Genomic DNA, 27045 nt, shown 5'->3' on the forward strand with positions numbered 1-27045 from the left:
CTTAAACAAATTAGCCTTTTTTCGAAAATGTTCTGAAACATATTTACAATAATCTGAAATATTTTTTTAAACAGACAACAAATTACAATTTCCTGAAACACATTTCCAAACTCTTAAACAAATGTATATTTTCCTGAAACAAATTTACAATTTCCTGAAACACATTTAATACTGAATGAATAAAACAAAAGTTTGTGAACTTGTTTTTTGTGCTCCGAAACAAATTTTTAAAAACAAATTTCCTGATATACATTTACAAACTTAAAAAAAAAATTACAAACTCTGAAAAACATTTACAAAACTATGAAACAAATATTTATTTTCCTGAAACTAATTTACAATGTCCACATTTAAAAACTGAATGAATAATACAAAAGTTTTTTTTAACTTGTTTTTTGCTATTCTGGGGCACGGTAGAATAGTCTTAAAGTATATTTAATTGCAGTAATATATTGAAGTCTTGTTTAACAAAAAAATGAAATGGTTCTTATTATGAATTCGTTATTTTGGTTTGTTTTCAAAGATGCAAAGATGTAGAATCACAATAGCTCAGTGTTTTTTCCACAAATGACCACCAGGTGTCGTGCTGTCATTATTTCTTTCAGAGAGCATGGACGAGCAGCTCTAGTTTGATGGATCCCTGCTTTTGTGTGATTAGAAAATCGTGTCTAAGTAAGATTGCTTCTGTATTTTACAGTCAAACTAATGCCTGTTTTTTTCTCTCTGCAGTACATCATCTCTGGTGACAAGGAGACCCAGAGAGGGACGAGCAGCAGCAGAGACGTAAGTGCTTTGAGTTCATAAAGTAAATCCAACATGCGAGGAGAACTTCATTTCTATTGATCAATACGTCCAGCGGGAGAGGTTCTAATGATTGGTGGACAATTGAACCGAGGCTCTGCCACTTCCCTTACTGTTACTGCCGACATGACATTGCTCAGCTTCCGGTGTCCTTCCCAATATTGATTCCTCCTCTCATCTCTTGGACCTCCTTGATGAACATGACGTACTTGATCCTTCATATGCTGATACACTTTGATTTGCACCAGTTTCAGGTGTTTTTTTCACCCTGTTTATAACTCTCCGAAGCGGCCCATCTTAATGGTGGAAGAAAAATAAATGATTGTGGTCATATATTAATGAATTTGTTCCAAAAAATGTGTTTAGTTCTTAAGCTGCATTTACAACGGTTTGCTTCTTCTAAATCCAGTTGTCGCTCTATTCTAAAGTGTCAGCCAAGTTACATCACTGCCAAATTAAACCAGAAGAACAACATAACCCTCAGAGAACATCCATGCTTGCTAAAAGCAGGAAAACAAACTTAAATTAACTTGAATTTTGGGGGTAAAATATATAAATGATGTTCGCTTATAAAGATGATTAATATATATTTAACGTCTGATTACGACTGGAGAAATGTTATCAGTTAAATGTTTGAACTTGTGATTGAAAAATGTTTATAAGGCTCAGGCGATAAGTTTATTTTATAATTCTTTATGTAGTACCTAGTGAGTAAACTTGTAAGAAGTAATTTTGTGAACAAAAACTGTTGTGAGTATGATTCTATGTAAACAAAAGATGCAGACTTATTAACTTACTTATATAATAATCCTCTTTTAATTCAGTTTATTGAAAAACTTTTTTTACCAACCCCGAATGACTCATTACAGTTTGTCTCACAACACATTTTTAAACCTTTTTTATTTATATATGTGTTTTTTTCCAACATTGAATGCTGTATTTTATCACTATATTCACCCTTTTCGATAAGTATTGCCTTTACAGTATAGAATGTGGCACAGTCTCAAGTTCATGCTAAGAATTATCAACTGTCATGTACAATCAAACCTTTATGCCTTACGAGCGCACACACACACACAAACACACACACACACACACACACACACACACACACACACACACACACACACACACACACACACACACACACATGCACTGAGCCCTGAGGAAACCAGCTGCCTAGTGAAACTCTTACTGAACTTTTGCACCAACATTTCCAAATGAGCAGAGAAAGAAGTGTAAACATATTAATACAGCAATGATGTGTTTAATCGCTCTTCATCATTTGTCCAGCTAGTAAACGTGACGGTGTAAATACATTTAAATAATCCTTTTACTTTCTATAACATTTATCTGTTATTCTTATTTCTGTGATTTTAGCCTCTTTAGGCTCATAAATGTTGCATTAATGAATGCTTTTTTTCTTCTCTTCCATTTATTTTTCTATTGTTGCTGTAAAATAACATTTTAAATAATAGTGAGGTCATTAATTTCAATTTATGGTGTTGGCCTGGATTTAAACACCAAAAAATGTAGATTACTTTAAAGGTTATGAATATGGAAATATACTGCTCAGTGATGACCCACATATTGTGAAGGTTACACATAAAATGTTCACATGACATTAATAAACAAACACAGGACACATATAAAGATCTCATAGATGATCATTAGACATGGTCACAGACAGTATCTTGTAACATGACTCGTAAACAAACAAAGTTATACATCTTTTCAGTGAAACACGTATGAATAAAGAGCAGAACTAATACCAACTCTTCTTTCTTGTTCAATCTCTTGTTTGACTATAGTAATAATTGCACTTGATAGTATATATAAAACGAAACTTGTGTGGTGTGTATGGTTTGAACTGGCGATTGTTGAAAATTGGCTACCGATCGAAATGTTTGATTTGTTAGTAGTTCAAAATCATACTTTTGGAAGTGTGTGATGTGCTCAAAACAAAATTGTTGATGATTTTAAAGTTCAAAACTGTGACTAAATTTGAAAATGTCTACTTGTAGTCTCATAAAACATTCATACCCTAATAACATATCTGGTAAACATGGTAGTGTCAGTCATTTATTATCTCTAAATCTAAGAAATAATACTAACACTAAACACGTTTTCTCATCCTGCTCGACTCGGACTAACTGTACATTTGACAATAAAGGGGAAATGGAATGTCGACTGTGCATACAACACTAGCTGGCACGTCGGTGGGATATTTTTCCGGTCGAGTAAATCAACGTGAGGCCTGACCTGTAGTGATTCGAGAGGAAAGCAGGAAAAGAGCCACGGCACCAGGATGTTACATCTTAACAGCGTGGAACAGAAAACGGTGATTTGGAGATGAATTAGACGGCGGTGTCAAGCAAGTGTCAGCGGAAGAGCCTGTTTTCTATCCATCAACGGGTCCTATTGAGACGTTACTTCTGCTCCACCGACCAAAGCTTTGCCAACATGTTGCGCCGGAGGTGTTTCGGTCGTGATGGTTTTACTTCTGGTCCGCAGCCAACTCTCGTTTGAGCAACTCGGGGAAAACTGCTTTTGCATTTCTTTTCATGCATACACATGTTTCTGTGTCGACGCCGCGGCCGGTATGTTTTTTTCTTTTTACAAGGTGTGCTTCCTCTATCCATGTTTCCCCAATTTACATGCTTCTGTAACCAATCAAACAACACCTCGGCGTACTTCAAGTATGACAGGCCGGTATGATTCGCTCCAGCCGATGTCTGGAGCCGCTCAAAGGAGGATAGAGATGGAGAGAGTGAGTAGAAAGAGGAAGGAAACAAGAGAAAATAAGGGATGGTGATAAGCTAAACCTCATGTACGGCGCTAATCAAACGCAGACCGCGTTGGAGCGACTCCAGCAGTTATATTACCATCTTTGAAATCCCCAGACTTTTCTTTGATTTACCTGACACTCTTCTGGGTCACTGGTAGCCCAACAGAGGGGAAAGAGTCTTATGTAAGTGTTACCTACTTTGATGCTTGACCAAAAAATCTGTTGGTAAACTCATCAAGAAAAGAACACGGATCATTTAAAGTACGTTTGAGTCAAAATGATTATTTTCTGGAAAGCGAACGAGATACAAACATGAAGAAGTATGTTTAAATAAACCTGTCATCACTTGATAACTGAACGTGTTCTTCAATGGATCTACCTGTTTGCCCTTCATTCTGATTGGTCCAACGCTATAAAAAAACAAAAACATTATCTGTGGAATGCACTTTTTATATTAGACCATGTCAATCCACAGGTCTGTCAAAGTAATCAGATGAGTTATTACATTTTCCATTTTAACAAAGACTTCATTCAGTGTGAATGACAAAGGAGGCACTTTTCTTCTCTAGAGAAGGTAACATGTGGTTTATTGAATTGAAATTAAATATGTGAATAAGGCTTTCTCTTAATGTGAACTTGTTTAGAGATACTCCACTAAATGTGTCACCTTTATCTGACCTACAGGATTTCAAAACAGGTGTTGCTAGCTCTATAGTGATTCACAGGAATACAGGATCGAATTGTTCAGAAAAACACACCCAAGACACAAAGACACAAGAGTGTATCAAGCCCCAGACATGACATGTTAAAAAAAGGAAATTATTTGTGGACACGCAATAATAATTTATGTTCACAGAATACTAATTTGTGTTCAGGAAATATCAATTCATGGTCAGGAAATACTAATTCTTTGGTCAGAAAATAATGTGTAGTCACAAAATACTGATTTGTGGCTACGGAAATCTAATTTGTGCTCACTAAATACTCATTTCATCCTTGAAAGACTCATTTGTGGTCACAAAATACTAATTTGTGGTCACAAAATACTAATTTGTGGTCACAAAATACTAATTTGTGGTCACAAAATACTAATTTGTGGTCACAAAATATTAATTTGTGGTCACGAAATACTGATTTGTGGTCACAAAAAACTGATTTGTGAAACAAAATGCTAATTTGTAGTCAGGAAATACTAATTTGTGGTCACGAAATACTAATCTGTGGTGAGGAAATACTAATTTGTGGTCACGAAATACTAATCTGTGGTGAGGAAATACTAATTTGTGGTCACGAAATACTAATCTGTGGTGAGGAAATACTAATTTGTGGTCACGAAATACTAATCTGTGGTGAGGAAATACTAATTTGTGGTCACGAAATACTAATTTGTGGTCACGAAATACTAATCTGTGGTGAGGAAATACTAATTTGTGGTCACGAAATACTAATCTGTGGTGAGGAAATACTAATTTGTTGTCACAAAATGCTAATTTGTAGTCAGGAAATACTAATTTGTGGTCACGAAATACTAATCTGTGGTGAGGAAATACTAATTTGTGGTCACGAAATACTAATCTGTGGTGAGGAAATACTAATTTGTGACACAAAATGCTAATTTGTAGTCAGGAAATACTAATTTGTGGTCACGAAATACTAATCTGTGGTGAGGAAATACTAATTTGTGGTCACGAAATACTAATCTGTGGTGAGGAAATACAAAATATTAATTTGTGGTGAGGAAATACTAATTTGTGGTGTCGAAATACTAATCTTTGGTCACAAAATAACAAATTGTTGTCATGAAATACTAATTTGTAGTCCCAAAATACTAGATTGTGTTAACACTCATTTCTGTCCATTAAATAAAAATTATTGGTCACAAAATACTATTTTGTTGCACAGAATACTAATTTGTGCAGCTGCAACACAATAAAATTTCCAAAAAAACATGCAATATTTAAAATACAGAGTTGATGGATGGTTATGCGTCTCAGCGAGTGCTGTGCTCGACCAATTAAGCTACAGTATATAAGTATATAGACTAGTGATGAAACAAAAGTAAATGGTTAGAGATAAATTAAATAATGTTCACTTTTTTTTTTGTTTTACTGTCTCATGTCTTGGGCTTTGTAAAAATGCTCATACGTCCTAAAAAAAAAGTTAACTTTTTTTGGGCTGAGGAACATAAATTTGAATTCATTAAAGATATAATGATCAAAAGTTTTAGGTCTGTTTTTTCCTCAGTAATGGTTCTTAAACCTAAGATGTCTGGTTGCTCTTGAGTCAGAAAGAGCTGTTTACGTGACACTAAATTATAACATGTGTCACCACAAGCTCAGTGCATCCATGGGTGTGTTTGAAAAGTCCAGGAATACAGACCCGGGTATGTTTGGACATGATTCATCTGAAAAAGCAAATAAAACGCTTAAAAGGAAATTTTCAAACTTACCTCACTGCTCTGTCAGCCGGTGACTCAACCGCTCCGAGTCTCTGCGTCTCTTTCATCCTAATGGAAAGATTCTCAGGCCAGGAATTTAAATAATGGGGTTTTGACGTTTTGATGGCTTTTGGTGTCTCGTGTCGCCTCAGAGCAGATGAGTTTAGAGTTTGTGTGCATCACATTTGGTGCATATTAGTTCTATACAGAGATTGATGAAGGGTTCGATTTTATATTTTGCTCTTTTTAATACCCCATAATAAAAGAAAATATGTTTTAGAAAAATCCCTTTTACATACTTAGTTAGCCTCTAAGTAGGTCTTGGTTGAAATGTGTGAAACTCAAGGGCCTAATGGCCATAAATATAATTATTAATGTCCAATATCATCATTTTAAAAATGTCTGTGGTTCATGGTCTGTTGGTTTAAAGTACACAAGCTACATGTACTGTGTTCCATAATGTATGAGTAACAAATTAATCAATTATTTCAGAAGTAAAGATTCCAAATTATTATTAGAAATTGTGGCAAACATTAAACACACTATATACACATATATACAGTATTGTATTTAATACATATTAGATTAAAATGAATTCTATATTGTCATATTCTTTCTGCAATTCTAAGGCCTAGGCGTGAGTATTGGCTATAATCTAGCGATATGATACGTATAAAGATATAGGGGCAACGTTACAATATATTGAGATAATGTAGTAACAAGGATATATTTGTAGTATTGTGGAGTGTCAGGTGTTGTAGAATTTACTGACCACATGAATCTTGAAAAAGTTGTAACTGCTTTTATTTGTTTTGAAACCTAAATGTGTTCAAACATCAGCTTTAAAAGCTGCTGGAGTCGACTGTATCCTCTCGTCCTCAGTCAGTATATCGCAGGCTTTGATTCTTTCTTGAGCCTCGGAGGATGTGATGACCAATTGCAGCACAAAAATGAAAACACACGGAATATTTTCATCTTAATCTTTAATGGAAATAAGTGGATTTGATACACACTTTGTGGAAATATAGACAATAATTGAACTATCGTATCTCTCTGTTCTTTTCATTTTCTTTTCCATTTTCTTCTTTACCTGAGGGATCTTCTGCTAAGTGTGTACAGGAAGAGCATTTAATATTACATGCCGCACTTTGTTCTTGTTTACTATAATTAGCATGGAGTCTTTGAAATTGATGAATAGGATGTTTATTGTGACAGCGGGCTCACTGTATCTACTTTCTCTCCTGGTGATCCGAGACATCCGTCTTCCTCTAAAAAAAAAAGAAACCCTCCAGGCCATCTTTCGACGAAACCATTCCTAAACTTTACTGTTCGGCAGAGAACGCACTTGACCCTGCGAGTCGAGGCTATTGCTTCAACCAGATCACAAATCACCGCAGTGCCATTTGTGACATCTGCTAAAGAATGCAGACAAGTACACACTGCTCCGTGCACATGCCATCTATCAAGCGCTCTCTCCCCCCCAGGGGGGGGAGGAAGGGGGAGACAAAACTTACCTGTGCTCCCACTTCAATCAATAGCTTTGATGCTCTGATCGTCAGATCAACAAGTGTGGAAGTTTTGTCGGAAAACCAGACACGGTGACGCCTCCTGCATCTCGAGGGAAATCTTTTTCAGTAAAGAACGACCATTTATTGTCCTGCTTGGGCTTATTGTGTACTTTATAAGGGAAATAATTGGCAAATAAAATGTGTTATTTTTATGCCAAAACCTTATGATGACCGTATTTATTTTTCTTTTCAAGAAGACTACTTTTTCAATGCCGCTAATAATCATAATTTAGTAAATATTATGAATCTTTATACATTTCTTTCCTTGATACAACCCCCTCACTTGAGAAAGTTGCTCAAAAAGTGGTCAGAAGCAGTTAAGGCACGTTAATGAAGTGAGACATTCTCCTTTTTTTTCCTCCTTTTTTTTTCCCTGTTAACACTGATCTTCTTGTGGCGATGTCGGGTTTGAGGTTCGGCTCATGTTTTTTGTGTCTTTCCACCTTTTGTGCCACAGCACCCTTTTTTTTTTACGAGTTGCGTGTACAGTGCCAGTGTTTGATGGTACGTGTGAAGGGTTCCCAGAATGTGTGTTTTTAGTTTGCTGTGTGAGTGTGTGTGCGTTTTACGGGGTCCAGTGTAGGCCGGGCATTTTGAAGGGGGCCAGACAGCTGCCTTTTACTGCCCCAGGGGGTAATAAACAGCGAGGGAGGGGTAGTTATTTACCCCTTTTATTAGTGCAGGAGGTAGAGGAGGAGACTTTATTGGGGTCACACTGTAACTACCCGCAGCTGTAGGGCAGAAAAAAAGGAATAAAATAGATAATGTGTTAAAGAAAAATGTATCGAATAACTTTGGTAGAGTTTTATATTTCTATTTTCCATTTTGACAAATCTCTCGGTCATCCATCTGTTTTTTTAAGCAACTCCCTCGACAAACGTCTCCTTGTTAAGCACATCTGCTGTCAATCGCCTGTACTTTGTAATCAGTTCGGCATTTCCTACGGTCGCAGACACGCCCACTGACCCTGACACTCTCCGGCCATTTGACGGACCTTCGGTCGGAAGTCGACCTCCGTTCGTCTCATCACCTCGCTCGGTAACCATAACAACAGATGCTCCAGCAGCATGTGTGAGGGTGAAGGTTTGTCAGTCTGGGACTTCCTTTTTCTGAGGCTGAGGGTTTGGGGTCTAGTTATTATCTTTTAGTGGTTTATGACCTTCAGGAGGGAACCAAGTTGAACGTCTTCGGTGTCCCAGGACAAGTTGAGGATTGTTTTGTTTTTTTACAGGTTCTTCACACAAGTTCATGTGTGCAGTGACGTTTCTGAATCTCTTGAAATTACCTGGTGACAGCCAGTTGAAAAATTGGAGAAAGAAAGTGAAAAATAATGTATTTTAAGACTAAAATCTATCATTAAAATGAAGTTTTCTAACATGATTAAGTTGTAAAAACATGTAGTCACAAGATGACCCTGGCGATGTGACGATATCATCTGCCACTTTTGCTTCACTGCTCACATGATGCTCACGAGTTTCGAAAATACTTCTCTTTACACAATAAATCACTTCATTGATGCGTATCTCCAACCTCTATTTCTTTAAATGCAATTATTTTATGAATGATCAGGTCCACTATTAGCAGTTAGCTGTTACATTTTTCCTGAACCACTTTTCCTGGGCCATTTTCTATAATAAAAAAAAGAAAACATGAATTATTTATTCACATACACAAAGCACACAAAACCATGAGCAAAGTGGCTCCTTTTTACAATTTTGTATTCCTCAAATGTTAGTTAAAATAACAATAATAAATGACGAAGACTTCCTTATTTACTCCAGTAAGTGTCCAATATCTACAGGAAAAAATACCATTTAGTCTCATATATGTATAGAATCCATATTTATCTGTGTGTATGAGTCTGTAGATGTGAGTGTGTTGACCTTGGTAGCTGGGATACGCTCCAACCCACACATGTTTTCGTAACAAGGGGAAAAAACTGTTAGATAATTAAGATTGTTGTCTTTCAACAGTCTGTGGACAGATGGTCATTCAATCCTTTCCACTGATCTTGAGTTAAAGTGAAAAAACAACAGGCACTGAGACAATGCATACCTTCGCCAAGGAGATAATTATACTGGACTTTATGAAAACACACCATAAAAATTAATATTCAATTGAATGTATCATAAAATGTTAAAATTGTTACAATAATGGTAAAAATACATTTTGTCTCTACGATACTTGGAAGTTCTTTTATTTTAGTGCTTTGATTGTTAGCTGTGTTTTAGTCAACTTTTTTGGTTTACTCGCTACTTTTTAACAGAGCTAAGTGTAGCTTTCTGTAGCTTTTAGAAGCAAAGTGCTTGAAGAAACCTTCAAACCCTTTCTAAATCCAGATGGAACTTCAGAACAAAACCAACATTCAATCTATCTTCTTTGTCATTATCAACATTTCCTGAAGGTTTATTTAAATACATTTTTGTGTTTTTTACCATACCACTATATAATATTTTACTAAAAGAAAGATCAGATTATCACGTAATCTCATTTGCAAAGGTAACATTAGACGCTTTTTAAAATTTAATTATGTCATATATTCTGCAGAAGACTTAAAGTTTCTTATATTCAGATTCTCAATTGTTTTTTTATACGAAAGTACCACAAGTGTTTGTTTGATACGTAAACTAACAGGGTAAAGCACTAGAGATAGTATTGGTTATGTACTAATAAAAATGCACATGTTAAATTCATTATTCTGTTTTCTCAATATAGGAACAAAGTATTTGAGCAAATGTCATAGAAATATTTTATTATTCCCTCAAGCCAAACGGCCTGTTGAAATCATTTGAAGAAATATGAGCAAAATAAATGGTAGAGAATCTTTTGGCGTCTTTATTGGAAACAGATCTTCATTCGTGCCTTCGAGTGCCAGTGACGGAACAAATGGACCGATCGATGGAAGTGCACAGTTGGCGAAATGGAAACATTTGCCGCCTCTAAGTTTGGTGAGGTAACAAGTATAAGGCCAGGAATGGATCGTGTGGAAAACGAGTGATTGACGCAGAGTGAAAAAGAGGGGAGGGGACGGAGGAGAGAACGCCGCACAGGGAAGTAACAGACAAGTTATTCTAGTTGCAGACAGCTGACAGAAAGCCTAAAATAAGATGGTGCCATCTAATGTGTGCATATTCCCCAGCTACACACACAAACCATAAAAACATACACACTGCTAAATGCTTCCATGCATTCCAGACGCTTAAGTAGAAAACAGGGACCAGCTGATTTATGACCGTGCTTTATTGTTATAGAAAATGTTTGGGATGTTCACATTTCATACCAATGAGACACAAAGTAAAAACACTGGCAGCACCGAACGTGCAGGTGTCGTAATAAATACAAAATGTGTGAAGTACAAAGATTGTGTAGCAGGGGCGAAAATGAACTACAAAATGAAGGGGCCCAATAAAACTGACCTTAATGTGGACGAGCCAATAATATCACACGTACATTACAGTTTATCTGTAACCCATCCACTCTCTCTCTCTCACACACACACACACACACACACACTCATAATAATAACTCATGAGCTAAGACCGATGAGTAAATATGTGACAAATTAGATACCACACACATCACATAGTGAATCTATGTTGGAATAAAAGGTTCGCTGCCGTCTCCCAGCTCCAGCTCTGACCCGGGGAATAGTGGTGATGCAGAATAAGGAAGGAGACTGGAAGAAAAGTGCTGTGGTTCATTGCCGCTCGTAGACCCTGGTGCAGATCACGTCGTCCGCTCTCATGGTCTGTGGGGAGAAGAGTGGACGTCATGAGTGCAGATCCTCAAAATGGGTTTAATTTAGTAGCATTTTTGGCCAAACTTTTTTTTTTTTTAAGTAGAACTTTTTTAAAGCATGAATTGTGGTTGGACTGAAATCCATCTACTGTTTGGTTCGGTTTATGGAGACTGTAAAAGTCTGGCCTGTAAATAAAACTACCAATTTGCAAACAAAAGCTGGTTAAACTTTAGCAATGCTTGGCGCCATAATATCTCATGTGGTAGGATTACTCTATGAAAACTAGCTTTATGTTTTTACCACCATGCTTTCACATTTGACCTGCCATATCTCCTCGAACATTTATGATATTTTAAAAGTTAATTAATTAATTGAAAACGACATGAAGGAAGTTCTCCAGTGCATGTATCAAGAAACATGTTATAGCTTGAATAATATATATATTTTTTATTTTATTATTGGTTTTAATGGACTAGTAAAGCATCCAGTTTCAAATAAGTGTGCGAGAAATCATCTTCCTTAAAATGTGATTTAATGATAAAAGCTTTTTAAAAATTGAGACAAGACCATAATGGGATACTTTTCCTTTAAGTAAGAGTGGGAAAAATCTTTAAAGCTTTAATAAAATGTATTTAAAATAATGGATAAAAGTTATAGTGTGAAAATATTTGTATCTTCTGTAAAATTCCTTTTGCAATAATAGCTTTTAGATAATTGATACAGGACACTGATGGGAAACGAGTATTTTTTTAAGGTGGAGGAAGAAATGTCTGTGAATCTCTGTTAAAATGTCTTTAACAATAACCGCTTCTAAATAGTTTAAATAAGACAGTAATAGGATACAACAAGTAGCACGTCCTGGCTACATAATCTTCCTCTTCCTAATTCAAAATAACAACTCACATTTCTGTGTCCGGTGAGAACAGATAGAGTTTGTGTTTCCGTAGAATCATGTGAATTATCTCGGCTCGGTTTGTACAAATGAAAGCACCGGCGGCTCAGTTGAGCAGTAGAGTTGCCACAATCACAAGATCTTTCCTCATACCACTGCTTTTTCTTTTTTTTGTTTTGAACTTGTTGACTTCTTGTGAACCAGCTACCTTGTGTATGCCAACACATTTGGCTTCCCACAAGATTATGTTTGTGGCATGCTGCAATTATATGTTTTAATATGAGTTTTTCATATTCATTATGTGGCTCAGGATGTTTGAATTCCCACACAAAGTCAAAGCAAATATGAAAAGGGTTACGTGAGCAAGCTGTGTTATTAGAAAAGGAGAGAAACAATCTTTCTCTCTGGCGTTTTGTTCAAAGACACTCGCAACAATATATTTATCATTGAAGGTCGTGAACCCAAACATTTCTGCATTTGTTTATTCTGTCCGTTTATTTATTCTGTTTCATCCATCAGTTTAAAAGCAGCTGTTCTTCATTGTTTCCCAGATGTTACAATCTGACATCAGGCTGATGTAGAAGCTGCCAAACACAATTGTGCCGTGAGCTGTCGTCTGGCTATAAAGCTTCATTTGCTGTTTCTTGCTCCTTTGCAATATGAGAACCTTCAGAAGGTCTCGGTGGATATTTGTTTTCAAGAAATGAAAACTTCTTGTTGGTTATCTTGGCTTTTCCCAATGTGGGAAAATCTTGTCCACAGCTTTATCGTGAGCTTTGAAATAAGCCGGTTTTTCTTCAACAACATTTTTGTTTTGTTTTAGGCGCTTTACATGGAATTAATTTGGACCCATGGTAAAATGATTTCTCATGGTTTTGTCAAGATTCTGTTTTACATTGGATTCTACTTGTTCAGGCAGCTGGTTCGATATCTTGAATCTTTTGCTTTGTTTCAGTGAGCCTTGTTTGCTTTGTCAAAGCCCGAGGGTGAAATCCACAACCTTCTTCAATGGTACAACAATTAATTGACATTTAAATTCCTTTAGATGGGTAAAGTATTGTTAAATAGTAATTGGAAGTGCATCAAAATAAAGATAACCTCAGAAACATCCTAGCCAAGGGGGGAATTGTGGCTGCCTTTTGGATTTTCACGGCATATTTGAAGACTGGGTTCATAGCTTGGGTCCTAACAGTATATACAATTTACTTTTGACCCACACAGAGAAATGAATAACCCTTTTTTTGATGAATCCCTTAGTTTTTCTGAGTTTGCATAATAATAACTTTTGGGGAAAGTGAGCTTTATTAGCCAATAATGGCCATGGTTCCATTGGAAAATCATCATTCGGTCCAACCAGAACTCCACCATTGGTCCAAAGTCAACTAGACAGCCTCTCCTAGTTGGCCGTGACTTGGAATTGGTTTCATAACAGTAATTCAGTAATCAAATTTTATACCTCAAACTCATGGCCCAGGGACCAAATATAGAAAAATCCAAGTCGATTATTGTTCATGTTGACCTATAAAGATGTCAGTCTTTAGGATTAGATTGGGGTAAGAGATTATGGATGTAAAAATATGGATAAAACTGATGTTAAAGATATGCATTTGGTAAAGGAATTCATCAAGATATAGAGAGTCTCATAAATAATAGATTTTGCCTTTTATTTAAGTTATAGATTTTATTCAGCCTACTACAAAGATTGCTTAGATAGTTTTAAAAAAAACTTTCTCTTGTGTTACGAGGTCAACAATTCATATATTTTGAAACAAACTAACTTATTTCATTCTCTTCTTTCTATTAAAGGAGGGTCCGATATGGACTGTTCAATACATAGACATTTTGTTTATCTATCAATTTTAGCTCCTCTTTTTATTGACCTTTAAATGCACTAGACAAATTCGGCAACCGCTACTATAATTGTATGGTACAATTAAAGTTAAAATTTTTGTACCAGGATCAGTTTGCCTTCATTGGTCAGCTCACGAGTCCAGGAGGTTTTCGGTCCCTCTCCTTTCTGAAGAGTCTGCTCACAGCTGATCTTGGTGTCGGTCTCCCAGCGAGGAAAACTCTGAGTACAGAAGGAAAAACATTTGTTTAGAGATGGATGGTTTTTGACGTTCAAATGAAGCACAGAAACGATAACAAGGACAAGGCCAAGATGTTTTAACTTAAACGTGGCTGTTGTTAGAAGTGACGTACTGGCCTCTTGTATGTGTTTGCTTTGGAGACGGCCAACTGGAGATCATTGATGGGAAAATGGGGAGAGCCAAGGGGGAAATTAGGGAGGGACAGAAGGCAACAGGGGGAGCCTTTGGAGGACAGAAGGTTGAACGTGTCTGGATTGTGAAGTATGTCCAGTCTTACGAGGCCAAGGGAGGAGACCAGATATGCTATCAATCCAAATATGACACCCGCCAAATCAAACAGGCTGATGTCATTTGTACAAAACCCTCCTCGTCCACCCTGCACCCTGAATATTACGTGCGGTGTACCGTGCAGGGGCGCCCGTCCACCGTGCTCTCGTTGAACTCCTGCCCGACGGTGAAGGTTATGTGGGTGGTCCGCACTGTTGTGGAGGTCTTGATGGACAACGTCTCCCCGTCCTGCGTTATCTCCACGAAGGGCTTGGAAGCCGCCTTCACGGCAATCTTGCGCAACATGACGTTGACACCTGGGAGAGGGAGAAGCTTATTAGATCTTTTTGTCAGAGCAACAGGATGAGATCATGCAATAAATCACGGCCAACAACATCTGCTATCCCGCCCGGTCATCTTTTCACACCATGCCAGGATTGGAATGTTTTTTTAAGTGTCTTTTGGGGGAATCCAGTATCGGGAACGATCGGAGAACAATGGAGTCAAACATGGAAGGGTTTGGTTGTGTCAAGGAAGGGCAGGAAGACGGTTGAGTCGAGGGACAGCGGTCTCTTGATGCCGTGTGAAGATCTCTCGCCGGTGTGATAGGAAGTGTGTACTTGTGTGCGTCTGCCAGTGAGGTGGGTTTCATGCTCCTCACCTCATAGACATTCCCACCTGTCAACAAGGGTAAATATACACAGAGTCTGAAGTGCAGCGTCATTCAGCACAAGTCTCTACTGTATTTAACACAGATGTTATGTGCTGCGTCGTAGACGGCGCCGGTTTAATCATCAAGTATCTGCTAGAGTTTCTATCCTACTTTTGGATTTTTGTTCGACTCCAGATCATCACCATAAAAACTTTATTTTAGTTTTTTATGATATTTGCTCTGTTTAATTAAACTGATAATATGTTTTGTGAACTGTGCATAAGGAAAAAGGGGCTCGGGGAAACACTCTTACATGTCAAACTCGAGGCTAGTGGGCCATTTTTTGTCAGCTGCATGGTTTAAAGTCCATCAATACTTAAGTCCCATAATGCAGTGAAGTGGTTAAAGCTGTTATATAAGGTTAAATGGATTCTTTTTGAATAGAATAATAAAATAAAACAATTAATCTATAAATGCTAATTCTGTTTGGCGGCTACAAGATTAGCGTTTAAACAAATAAACATTTTTTATTAATGTTTTATTAACATTAATGCATGGTCACTTAGGTAATGCCATTATCATACCTTATTGTTTATGTACATTTAACTTCGGTTTTTGTCATTCGTATATGTTAAACTTAAAAATGTAGGATTCATTTCCAGCTGACTAAGCTTTATTATTTCATATGAATTGGTTTATGAATTTCTCATGTATTTCCAGGGCTTAATAATACAAATATTACCGTTTTTTTGTTAGGTTGAGCCTTCACGTTGTGACTTAAGATCAAGTTTATGTTCATTTCCATTTATTTGATTTCATACATTATTATCTTTACGTACATTAGCAATGAAGAATTCCAAATCCTCCCGTACGTCCTTTTTACAACTTGTTAATGCTATTGATGATCTTTGATGAAACGACTGGGTAGACCTTTAGATTCAAAGAGCAGTCTGTGGACCATTTGGGTGCCACAATTAGAACTTGGGGGACCATACTGTTCACATCCACCAAGATGGGAAACACAGTGTCAGACAGTCTGGATCAGAGGTCAGAGGGCAGAGGAAGCATTTGGGATAAGAGGAGGAGAGGTGAGGAGAACAGACGAGAGGAAGGGAAGGGAGGATGGAGAGAAACAGGAGGTGGGTGGGTGCTGACAGGTTACTTCCAGCTGTGTGTTGCCCTTTGCTAACACCAGGGATCAGAGGCCATTTCTCTCTGTCAGTCATGCCACTTCTGATGCGCCCACATCTGGTTCTCTCTGTCTGCAGAGCTTTTAGTCCATTTTTCTGGTGGAGATATTTTCCATTTGGCCTTTGATTCATGGAAATCCTGAATGGTATAATTACAGTCCTAATATTAGAAAGCAATGCCGTGTCCAGTGTGGGCGTGTTGCTTAAGAACAGCAATTACAGTTCACTAAAATAGCATTTAAATAGTGGATTATAGTATAATAAACCATGCATGATGCATTATTACTAATAATGTTCGATTAAGAAATGACTTTGCCACAATCCTCAGAGTTCAGTTTGTGTTTTATTATAACATGTTTTAAAGGTTGTGCTGCAGCAGAGGCTGACAGTGCTATATAATGGGTTCAAATGTTTTAAAATGTATTTTATTTTTAAATTTGGACTTCAACGGGAGCCAATTTATGATGGTAGTCAAAGACTGTTGTTTTACTTGAAACATGTGCTTTATATTATCGCCTTAAGAATAAAATAATTTATGCTAACTTAATTAAAAACGAATAAGTATATATACATTTTGAGCATACAGCAAATAATAAATACATGATGATAATCAGATTATTCTCTGTGATGTATAAATAGGATTATGAGTGGAATTATCTTTAAGAAATTAGATTAAATGTAATATTCATTCCCTTTGAAAAATAAAGTTGATGTAGAGTTTGTCTTAACTTGATAAAAACAGGGTTACTGGGGCCAATCCCTCAAGTGTCAGATTTTATTTTTATTTAAAAATGTTTAAATCTTATTTTGAGTCTCATTGTATTGCTGTGTACAGAAAAAAACATCCTTATCTATTGTTAACACCTGCTCGTCTCCCCCACCATGACACACTTCCATATATTTTCGCATGACTGTCAGGTTTATAGATGCCAGATATTAATTCCAGGTGTTCACTGTCAGATCCTTTCATGTGAATCTGCTCGTAATGGAATCAGATTCTGAACGAAGCTCGTCCTGCCTGAACCCTGCAGTCTCTGAGCAGCAGGTGTTTCCACTGTCCACTCACATCATGCAAGCGCTCTGCACTGTAGCGAAGGAGATGGTCCAGTGCAACACACACACACACACACACACACACACACACTATACATTTATACACTAGAGGCTGTTATTTAAGACAGATGCGCGGCCGTTTGTCTCTATTGTGTTTGCTGAAGAGGCCAAGCGGATAAAGGATAAAAAAAGGAGTGAGGCTGGCTGAGGGCCAAGCACGGAGGTTTGGGGTTCCGCAGAATGACAAAGACCCCCTGCCCGTGCGCGGCAGACGCGCTACTGTTCTGCCCCACATAAGAAAAGAGGAAAAAATGGCGTTAGAGTACCATCACTTACCCAGGACTTTCAAAAGCTCCTCGAAGTTCTCAGAACTCTTCATATCCCAGTTCCCGGAGAAGTCAGGGGTTTTGCGCTCCATTTTTTTTTATGGGGGGGTTCTTTCTTCCAAAAAAAAAAACTGTGCAGCAGGTGAAGTGTCAGGGGGTCCCGGGCTGATGGAGGGTCAGATGTGTTGTGAGCCGGTGCTCATTATGAGCTGCTGCTTAATGAACGGCACCGAGGGAGACGGTACTTATTTGACGCGGGACACGCCCCCCGTTTTTCCCGGGACACGCCCCGCGGGGCCACTAGATTAGACGGTGCGTAACTTCTGACCACACCTTCAGCCGGAAACAAGTCACGCCTCTCCTATTAAAATAAAAAACACGCTCCATTTTTTTTTTTTTTTTTTGTATCACATGAAAGTGACGCAAACGCAGTCCGAGAGAGGGCTCGCGAGGGGCCAAGTTCACTCGAGTCTCCTGGCCGCGGTGTCATAAAAATAAAAGCGGTGGTAATGGGATACAGCTCCTGGCCTCGACTGGTGGGCTCCCCATTTAACGGCTCCCGCGTCAGAGAAGTCCAGAAGCGAGGGGAGAGGGGGGGCGTGGTGGGGTTAAAATAAAGAGGTGAGACTGGCACAGAGACTTGTGCGCCCCCCTGCTGCTCAAACGGAAGAGAAGGAGGTTTTTGGGAAAAGCGCGTCAGAGTCGGGAGTAGCGGGGCCCGGGTCAGGGGGGCCCCCGCGGGGTCGGAGGTAGAGTGGGAGAACACACACGCGCGCATGCGTGATCCACGCAGGGGCCGATGATGGATGTGAAGCGGGACAAAGCCGACGTTAACTATTGACTCTTGATGGATGATCGCATCCGCCACACTGCACGCTGGATTAGCGCGCGTAACCGTGGCGACACTGACTTGTAGACCGGAGGGAGACACCAGGGGGGTCTTATAAACTTCCCCAATATCTGGCGTTGACTCTCGGCCAGAGCTCCCCCCGACAATGACGCAGGACTGACGAGCAGGATTGACGCACGATAACGCGATGCGCGTTTTTACGCACGGATCTCCGCGGCCCCCCCAAAAAACTCTCTGTCTTCTTCGTGCCCGGCGGCTCCGTTTGATGTGCACAACTTTGCTCACATTGTTTCCGTCGTCTGCACGCACACGCATCCGCGCACACGCACGGCCACACACCATGACTCAATCGCAGCGTGCCCTCACTAGTTTCCCTTTGGCCCCAACCACGAGAAGGTGAATCTTTCCTCTGCAGTTTATTTCATATACAGTAGGGTTTGTAGGAGGGATTTCTTTTTGACAGAATTGGGCTTTAGGGGTACACACTGTGATACTGTGATACTGTGGGAGCACGAATATATTTGAGTTTTTTCCAATTTACAGACCACATGACTCTTGACCAATTAGTAACTACTTGCTTTTGTCTTGAAACCAAAATATGTTCAAACATCAGCTTTAAAAGGCTGCTGGACTCATATGTATCCTCTCATCCTCAGTCATCACCAAGATAAAAACAAACAAACGTTGTGAATATGTGCATGTTAATTGTTATCAGAAAAAAACAAACTATATTTTGTGATGCCTGTGGATTTGTATAGGGTAAAAGAAAAAGGCGAAAACAATTTAAAATGGAAAATTCAAATGGCATGACGTGAAAGCTTCAAATGTCTAAAAGTACCTAGCACTTTTAAAAACGCTGTAACTTGCTAAATATAAATTACTTACTTACTTAATATTTTTAGAGCTCTAATTTATTTAAAAACCTTTCTTGGAATAAGACTTGGAATGTAGCACAACTATTAATGGAGTAGCCACGCACAATTAAGGACAAATAAGGCATGGTGGTCATTTTGAGTCCAGAATTTCTGTATGACTCCTGTAGGACCAGATATAAACCATTAAAGAATTATAATAAAGATTTAAAAGTTGAAACATAATATTCAACAGTCCAGAATATTTTTTTTAACGCTAAAGTTGTATCAATATTTCCTCACACCCGTGGTTTGTCGCTGACTTGATCACTGAAGGCAAAAGAAGGACATCAATTAGCTTTTCCTGCTGCCTCGGTGGTCTGTCGGATAACTCTTCAAGAGTGGTCGTTGATCATGCCCCTCGCCTGAAGGTGACACAATGGCCCCAAAAGAAAGCTGTCAAGAGTCGGACAAATTAATCTTCAGCCGTTGGCCGTGCACATTTGCATATTAGCATCAACAAATGCCGCTGAATCAAACATGCTCGGCGACAATGTCGGCGCTATGTTCACAGCCGGCTTGATAAAGAGCCTAAAAATGTGTGATGCTGCACGTCAGCACGTGATGACAAAGCGCCGGTCAGCATTCAGATGCACTCAACCATGATCCACTCCTCTCCTCCATCCCCTGCCCCTCTTATCATTTCTGCCTTTCTTTTTTTTTGATTTCTTTTATCATTCTTCCTCCTCCTTCTGTAGGGCTTTTGTTCTTTTGTGCTGCTTCGACACATTCCTCACGCACACTGGAGAGGGAAAACAGAGGGCCGGAGGATGGAGAGGCATGAAAAGAAAGAGTGAGAAAGTTAAAGAGCGGAGTGCATGTCATTTTTCATCTCATTGTTGTAGAGAAAGGGATACGGCGAGTGAGTCAGCAGCGAAAGAGCAAAAGATCAAAGGCAAACAGAGAGTGACAGAGATGGAGAGATTAAGACACGGCGAAAGAATGAAGGTGACACTGTGTAAAGAGAGCCTCGTCTGTGTATGTAGGCACAAGAGGTATTAGTTTGCTCCGCCGGTGCCAACTTTACTTCACTCATCTTGTTCCTTTATTATCTTCCCTCGCTCTCTTCTCTTTCTTCACGTGCAAACCGTGTGCTTTCTCAGAGTTGCAGCGTTGTTGCCGGATGATATCATCAACTATCGTTTTCATCGGGTGAAAACAAGTGTATTGTGACTTGTTTCCTATATTGTTTAAGAGTAATGCAAACAACCCGCCCGTGGTTAGTAAGTACGTTAATGACATGTCAGTCATATTAGGTTACTGTTACAGTATATTTCCAGTATATAATACTTTATGTTAAGTACAATAAAAAGACAGCCTAATTGGTTCAGACCAGTGGATCAAGAGAATGTAAATTTATTTTTAAACGGATAGAAATATTTATAAAAATGACGACTTAGAACTTGTTTTAATAACGTGTGATTTTGGGTGTAGTCCAGCCAGACTCGGGTGCAGGAAGATCAAAACCTGTTAGTTCAGTTACCTTGAATCTCTCGAAAAATGGAAGAAAAAAAAAACGGTTAATGGTTCTTCATTCTGCCACCTTTTCTCTTCAGATCTATATAACTGGTTATTAATTATAGATTGATAGAAAACCAATTAAAATAATAACACAATCCAAGTTTTGTTCATTTCTTTAATATTAAGGATGCATGACGATCTGAAGATGTCTCAAACGTCCATTTAAAATTCTCTTTTAAAAGTTTCAAAGTGATAAATTTGGCCATCAAAGAATCCACTCTTGCTGCCATCCACCAAAACTGAATGTGTTAATACAATACATACAATAGTCATTGCGGTATTTTGTTTAGCTCGAGGCCGGAATATCTGTACCCCAAAACTTCCTATTGATGGAGGATTAGGACACGCACACTTTGATTTTTGCCTTTATCTTGGTAGTGTAATGAGTCTTCATTGAAAATTATTGTTCTTTATAAAATATTCTTTAGGGAGTATTTATCTACAAAGAAGACAAATTCTTTTTACAATAATTTTAAATAATAATTAATTTAATTTATAAAGGACAGAATGATTTAAAAGAAATGACAAATTTTAAAAGTTGAGAGAAGTACAACCAAAGTTCAAAGTCAATATCAAAAGGTCATGATTTAAACGTTTTAGTGATATTCGATATTTTTCCCAAGACCGGGTGTGTTTGTTAACAAATTTTAGTCCACTATTAAGATCCATGTTGGTTTACAGGGTGAGAGAATCCCAGCTATATTCTACCCTTTGTATCTTAAAATACAAAAATGAATAAATATCCAATAATTAAATTCAAATGCTGGCATCTGCTGTGCTAAATATACTAAAATTGCCTTATTACAACCCGCATCCACCCTTATCTACTGACTAATGTGTTGTCAAATGTTTGGATTTCAGCTACAGTTTCTGGCTACCTTATGCATGGTCACAGATTGGGCTAATGAAGGAGGTCATAATCTAAATGAACATGTATTACAAACCTCCTGGCGTGTGATAATATGTGAGAAAGACTTTCCTGACAGTGTCATCTTCCTCAACATTGTCCTGGATAGAGCAGGGTCACAGGGGCAAGCAGGGGCAGGTCGAAATAGCATTCTTTTATTAAAAAATAAACCCTCTGTGTTTTGCTTGGACCGCGTTTCTTCCGTTCTTTCAGCGTATCGTTTCCTCCTTCCTCTGCAAATAAAGAAAGATTGTATCTCAAGCTGTAACATCGTATCAGAGATCAGCAATGTTCGCTTACACTCTCTGCGTTTCATTGCACTACATGAAAATACTAGCAACGCTGTGCACTTGAATAGTAAGAAACCAATGGAGCTCATGTGTTAAACTCGGGCCTAGTAAGTTATTTAATTTGTCCAAGGAAGAGCATTAAACACATATTAAGTACTATTTTTACCAACCTTTACTGAAGACAAAACTGATATCGCAACCTGGTTTACCATTACATCCAGTAGGCTTCCTAAATGTAAACAAATAAAAAGTAATTTTCTTTAAAGTTATTATATTTATTAGAGAACCCTTTGACTGTATTTATGTGTAGAGCTGATTGATCATGAAGAAATTTTTCTAATTTGATTTAGTATTTATTTTATAATAAATTACTATTACTAATATTACATGCTATTTTTCTTTTTTCGTGTTAGACTTTTCTCCTCTTTTTTATTTTCGCAAGTATTTCCTGGTCTTCAAAATAATTGAATAATAAGTGTTTACATTTTCTTTGATACTTTTATTTTTATTATATGTTTATTATAAATTTACAATATAGGATATTGTTTATTTTACTTTTTTTTTCTTCAACTTGTATTTTTGTTTTTAGTTAGTCTTACTTGACTAACAACGGGAATTCAATTGACCATCCCGATGCTAGGTGGATGAATAAATTATGGGAAATTGGGTTTCCAGTACACAGCAGATGATAGCTTCATGAAAACAAGAACAAAGTGCAAATAAAAAGAACAAAGGTATATTATGAAGAACATAGCTCAAAGGAAATAGTGCAAAGAAAAGGATACAAAGAGAATTATACAATCCAGTATCACAAGGAATGAATGAGTGAAAGAGAATGAATGAAAAGGAGTGAGTTTGAAATCAAACCAACTGTAGTTTCATCTCAGTCTCTGCTCGAGCAGCAGCTTGTGCATGTTAATGTGTGTAATCGGGCTCGTGGTAAAATCACACTTCAGTGGCATTCTCCATTTTATCATCAGGGTGACCTCTAGTAAAACTGCTCACCCCAGTAACCCCTATAATCCCAGATGTGAACTTGACCCTGGCCTTCCCCTCCGTCAACTCCTGGAAGTCATTATCAGTGGCCTTTAGCCTCATAGGAAGCCACCGGACCAAGTATGCGTGCAGACAACAGTACCAGGAACCGCTATATCCTTCTGGTGTGATTTACTCTGGTGTCAGCGGGGGGTCAGAGTCTCTCTGGAGGTAACACGATGATTCTCAGATATTGACCTGTATGAAAGAAGGATCGTTTTTTCGGTGTCATTTTCTTTCCTGCTTTCATGAAATACTTGACAGTTTAACTGCGCGGGAAGTGAAAAATCCCTACTGTCTTGAACTGCTCACCGTTGCCGACCACGTGTGCTTCAACATGAAAAATTCTTGTTTTAATGACCAACATTGTGTGGGAGTTTTAACAAGGGAAACCGGCGAGCAAACAGTCTGAGGTGCGCCGGAGACCCGCCGGACCATATGTGGTTGATTAAATCTCAAGAGGTGACAACATACATCGGGGTGGAAGGCTGGAACCTCAGGGCAGGAGTGGAAGAAGTCAATTACTGAAGAGCATGAAGATTATTGAAGGGTCGCTTTGGTGTCAAACATGTTTGTGAAAACTTTGTTGATGTGTTGTGGGTCATGTAATGCATGTTTCAACGTCCCTGTCAATATAAATAATTAATTCATTTCATCATTACACTCACACATGATATAAGGGTTGAAGAAAATGTCGATGTACTTAATTATTGTTATTGATGGTTGTTTTTTTAATGATACTGTAGTGATATCATTTTTAAAAATTATAATTAACTAGAAATATGCAATTACTTTTTCCACTGCTGAAGGAACAATGAAATTCTGCTAGATCCCGCTGATGACTGAGAATGAGAGGATACAGTAGCAGGTTTTAAAGCTGATGTTTGGACATATTTTGGTTTCAAAACAAATGAAAGCAGTTATGATTTTATCAAGAGTCATGTGGTCTGTAAATTCTGCAACACCAGAGTCAAGTACTCGACAATACTACAAATATATCCTACTATATTTCTACAGTATCACAATATATCGTATCCTTTGCCCATTATTCTTACCAATACACCCCCCTAAATAATACACATCTTTAATTAATGCCCCGCCCCTCACACCAGTTACGTCCTTTGGCTATTACCAAGACATTGTTTCTTTTAAGTGACACTATAAACCAAACCCAAGCAACATGTGGCCCAGTGGCTACATGCAGGCGTTTTACCTGTTTTTAATTGGCCCCCTAAAAGGTCAGACTAAAACTACTAAATATATACTTGAAACTTGTTTGGTTTTTTTCCTCCATCCTTTAGGAGTGAGTTTTGTGACCCTAAACATTAAAAAAAAATGAGTTTTTCCTTTTTTTCAAAAGTTATTGTACGATTCAAAGTGTATGAATGGAATTTAAAAAAATGATTCACTTTGTGATAAGATTTATTTTGTATTTTGTCCTTGTTACATTTGTGAAATTTTTCTCTGTTTTCTGTCATACAGTATGAGGCCATTTTTCTTTCAAAACTGACCCTTCGGCGAAATTAAATCGTCCACATCTGTCATCCACACCAGATTTAACATAAAGTTAACAAAATATAAAATGCTAATCTAGTAGTATTAGTATTTAACATCTGTCGTTTATATTGTGAATATATAAAAAAGGCTATTCTCAGATTTCTTTTTCAAATATAACCTGGAGATTGCAATGTTTTTTTTTTTGTAGATGTAGATGTACAAAAAATGATAGCTTTTTGTCATCTTTAAACTCTAATGTACTTCCTGGTCCATTATCATCTCCACTAATCTCAAACATACCCAGTGTTCCTCCTTCTTGGGAAAGTTGGATCTTAAAGCAATCAAATGAAGATCCTGTCCAGACGCATCACGTCACATTAAAGATTTTTGGACTCAGATAAAAAGAGAGTGTGTGGGCGTGTGCACATGCGTGTGTCTCAAGCTGAGTGTCCTTGTGTATATGAGAATGAACCTCCAGATGCCTGGGCAGTTGTAGTCCAGACGTCTGTATTACTCACACTCTTTTCCTTTTGTCCTGTACGCCCCTCTCTGCTCTGAAACCCCCCGACCCCTCGAGCCTTTGTGGTTTTAATTATCACGCCCGTTTGTTATGAGTTGGACCCGGACAGAGCAGGTTAGATTTAGAAGCTCTAAGTGAAAACAAAGACCAATTTATTTTGTTGTTTCAGTCCAGCTCGTCCACACAGCCGTCCCGTTGCCACCCGAGGTTTAAGAGCGCAGCAGGCCTTCCCCCCGGAGCTGCCGCGTCACAGCGCCACTGTAAAAGTGAATCACAGAAGACAACAGGAGGGGAGGAGATGAAGTGCAGAGCGTGGAGGTCAAATATGTAATCGCAGGAGATTGAGGGGAAAAGCTGGGAAGAAAAACAAGCATCCTTTCCCATGATTGACCGCTTATCACGTTCAATTTATGTCTACAATATGTGTTTTGTTATTCTCAAATCTGAAGAAGTTCAGTGAAAGTACAGCCGGTTTTTTTCTCGTCTTAATCGCCTCCTGGCGTCCCTCGGCTCTTCCCCTCCAGCGCCGCTCACTCTGCACTCATTCTTTCTCTGCTCTATCTCTTCCTCTTTCCTTCAAACCTCGATTGTTTTCTCGCTTGTCTTTTTCCTCGACTGCACTGTCAGAGGTTTGTTTCTTTTTTTTCACATGTGAGCACATAAGGTAAAAAAGATGGTCCCCCGAGACAAATTGTATATGTTGGACAATGTGTGGTTCTATGGATGCTGACAGGAATGTATGAGGGACTTTGAATGCGTTTGGTTCTTTTGTTATAATTGAATGTTTTACACATACAGTCATCGAAACAATTATTAGATTAACTTTGTTGTCTTTGGTCTGAAGTATAATGAAAAGAACAAAACTATTTCATTCAAATTGATATTCAGATATTTTCCATAATCTTTATTATTACGTTTTAGCATCAGTAGTGTGATAGTTGTACTTGCAAAAACAGCTTTTAGGCATTTTATGTTTTCTTTTCTGTGTGGTCTGATCTTTTTTCCACAAGACGTGTCACTTGGGTGAATCCAGTGCTTCCCCCCAAATAATACGTCCTCCTTTTTTAGGTTGTTTATCTCTCCGAACTTCCAAAATCAATATAAGTGGATATATGAAAGTGAAATATAAAAATGTAGTTCTCAAGTGATTTGTACTTCACTTCTGACCCTCTATTGTACATTCATTTAGTATAGAGTGTTGTCATGTACAAGTTATAAATGTGGAGCAAGGGATTTTGAAACCCTGTTTACCAGACGTTGGAAAGTCTGGAATTTTGTTTCTTATAGTCTAACTTGGTATTGAGGTACATAAAAGTTGTGGGGAAGCATATTTAAAGATTTTGGTACTAGCTATTTGCAATTGAGGATGAGATAAGTTGTCATACTTCTGGCTGTATCAATTTAAAATTGATTTATCTAACAAAAAGACATGAATTCATATAAGGCATTCATTTATTGATTTATTGATATCAGCTTTTTTAAGTCCAAAAGCTATAATTCTTTGAAAAAATGTAGACGCGCGAATATAAAACAAGAAATTCTAGGGGAAGGACTATCAGTTTGGTAAAGGTCGTGAGTCTTTTTATGGATGAGGAGCAGAATTGGATGAAGAACAACCTTCTCAAGCGAGAAGAAACACTGACATCTAGCGGCGACACGCCTTTATTTCGTGGGTCTTGAAGATCACCATGCATTGTGGGAGATCGAGTCT

The 27045-nt window shown here is 38.0% G+C and overlaps 2 protein-coding genes across 2 annotated transcripts in view; both read right to left on the reverse strand.

Annotated features, from left to right (window-relative positions):
* itga10 (integrin, alpha 10) overlaps positions 1 to 27045 on the reverse strand; it is a 370978-nt gene that overhangs the window by 39160 nt on the left and 304773 nt on the right. The window lies entirely within an intron of this gene.
* On the reverse strand, positions 10817 to 17999 carry crabp2a (cellular retinoic acid binding protein 2, a). Its single transcript, XM_087812448.1, has 4 exons — positions 17814 to 17999; positions 14721 to 14899; positions 14180 to 14296; positions 10817 to 11342 (listed from the first exon to the last, which is right to left on the reverse strand). Exons 1-4 carry the CDS (start codon positions 17893 to 17895, stop codon positions 11292 to 11294), a joined length of 429 nt encoding a protein of 142 aa, XP_087668574.1. The 5' UTR covers positions 17896 to 17999; the 3' UTR covers positions 10817 to 11291.

Source organism: Callionymus lyra, chromosome 17 (assembly GCF_982586985.1).
Source record: "Callionymus lyra chromosome 17, fCalLyr1.hap1.1, whole genome shotgun sequence".
Lineage (NCBI taxonomy): Eukaryota > Metazoa > Chordata > Actinopteri > Syngnathiformes > Callionymidae > Callionymus > Callionymus lyra.

What these genes read in the sequence shown, in the direction of transcription:
- crabp2a (XM_087812448.1), bottom strand. Translation starts at nt 17,895, where the DNA reads ATGGAGCGCAAAACCCCTGACTTCTCCGGGAACTGGGATATGAAGAGT. An exon ending in TGGACGGGCGCCCCTGCACG is followed by an intron (nt 14,297 to 14,720) that starts GTACACCGCACG and finishes TTCTGTACTCAG; the next exon opens with AGTTTTCCTCGCTGGGAGAC. An exon ending in ATGAAGGCAAACTGATCCTG is followed by an intron (nt 11,343 to 14,179) that starts GTACAAAAATTT and finishes TTCTCCCCACAG; the next exon opens with ACCATGAGAGCGGACGACGT.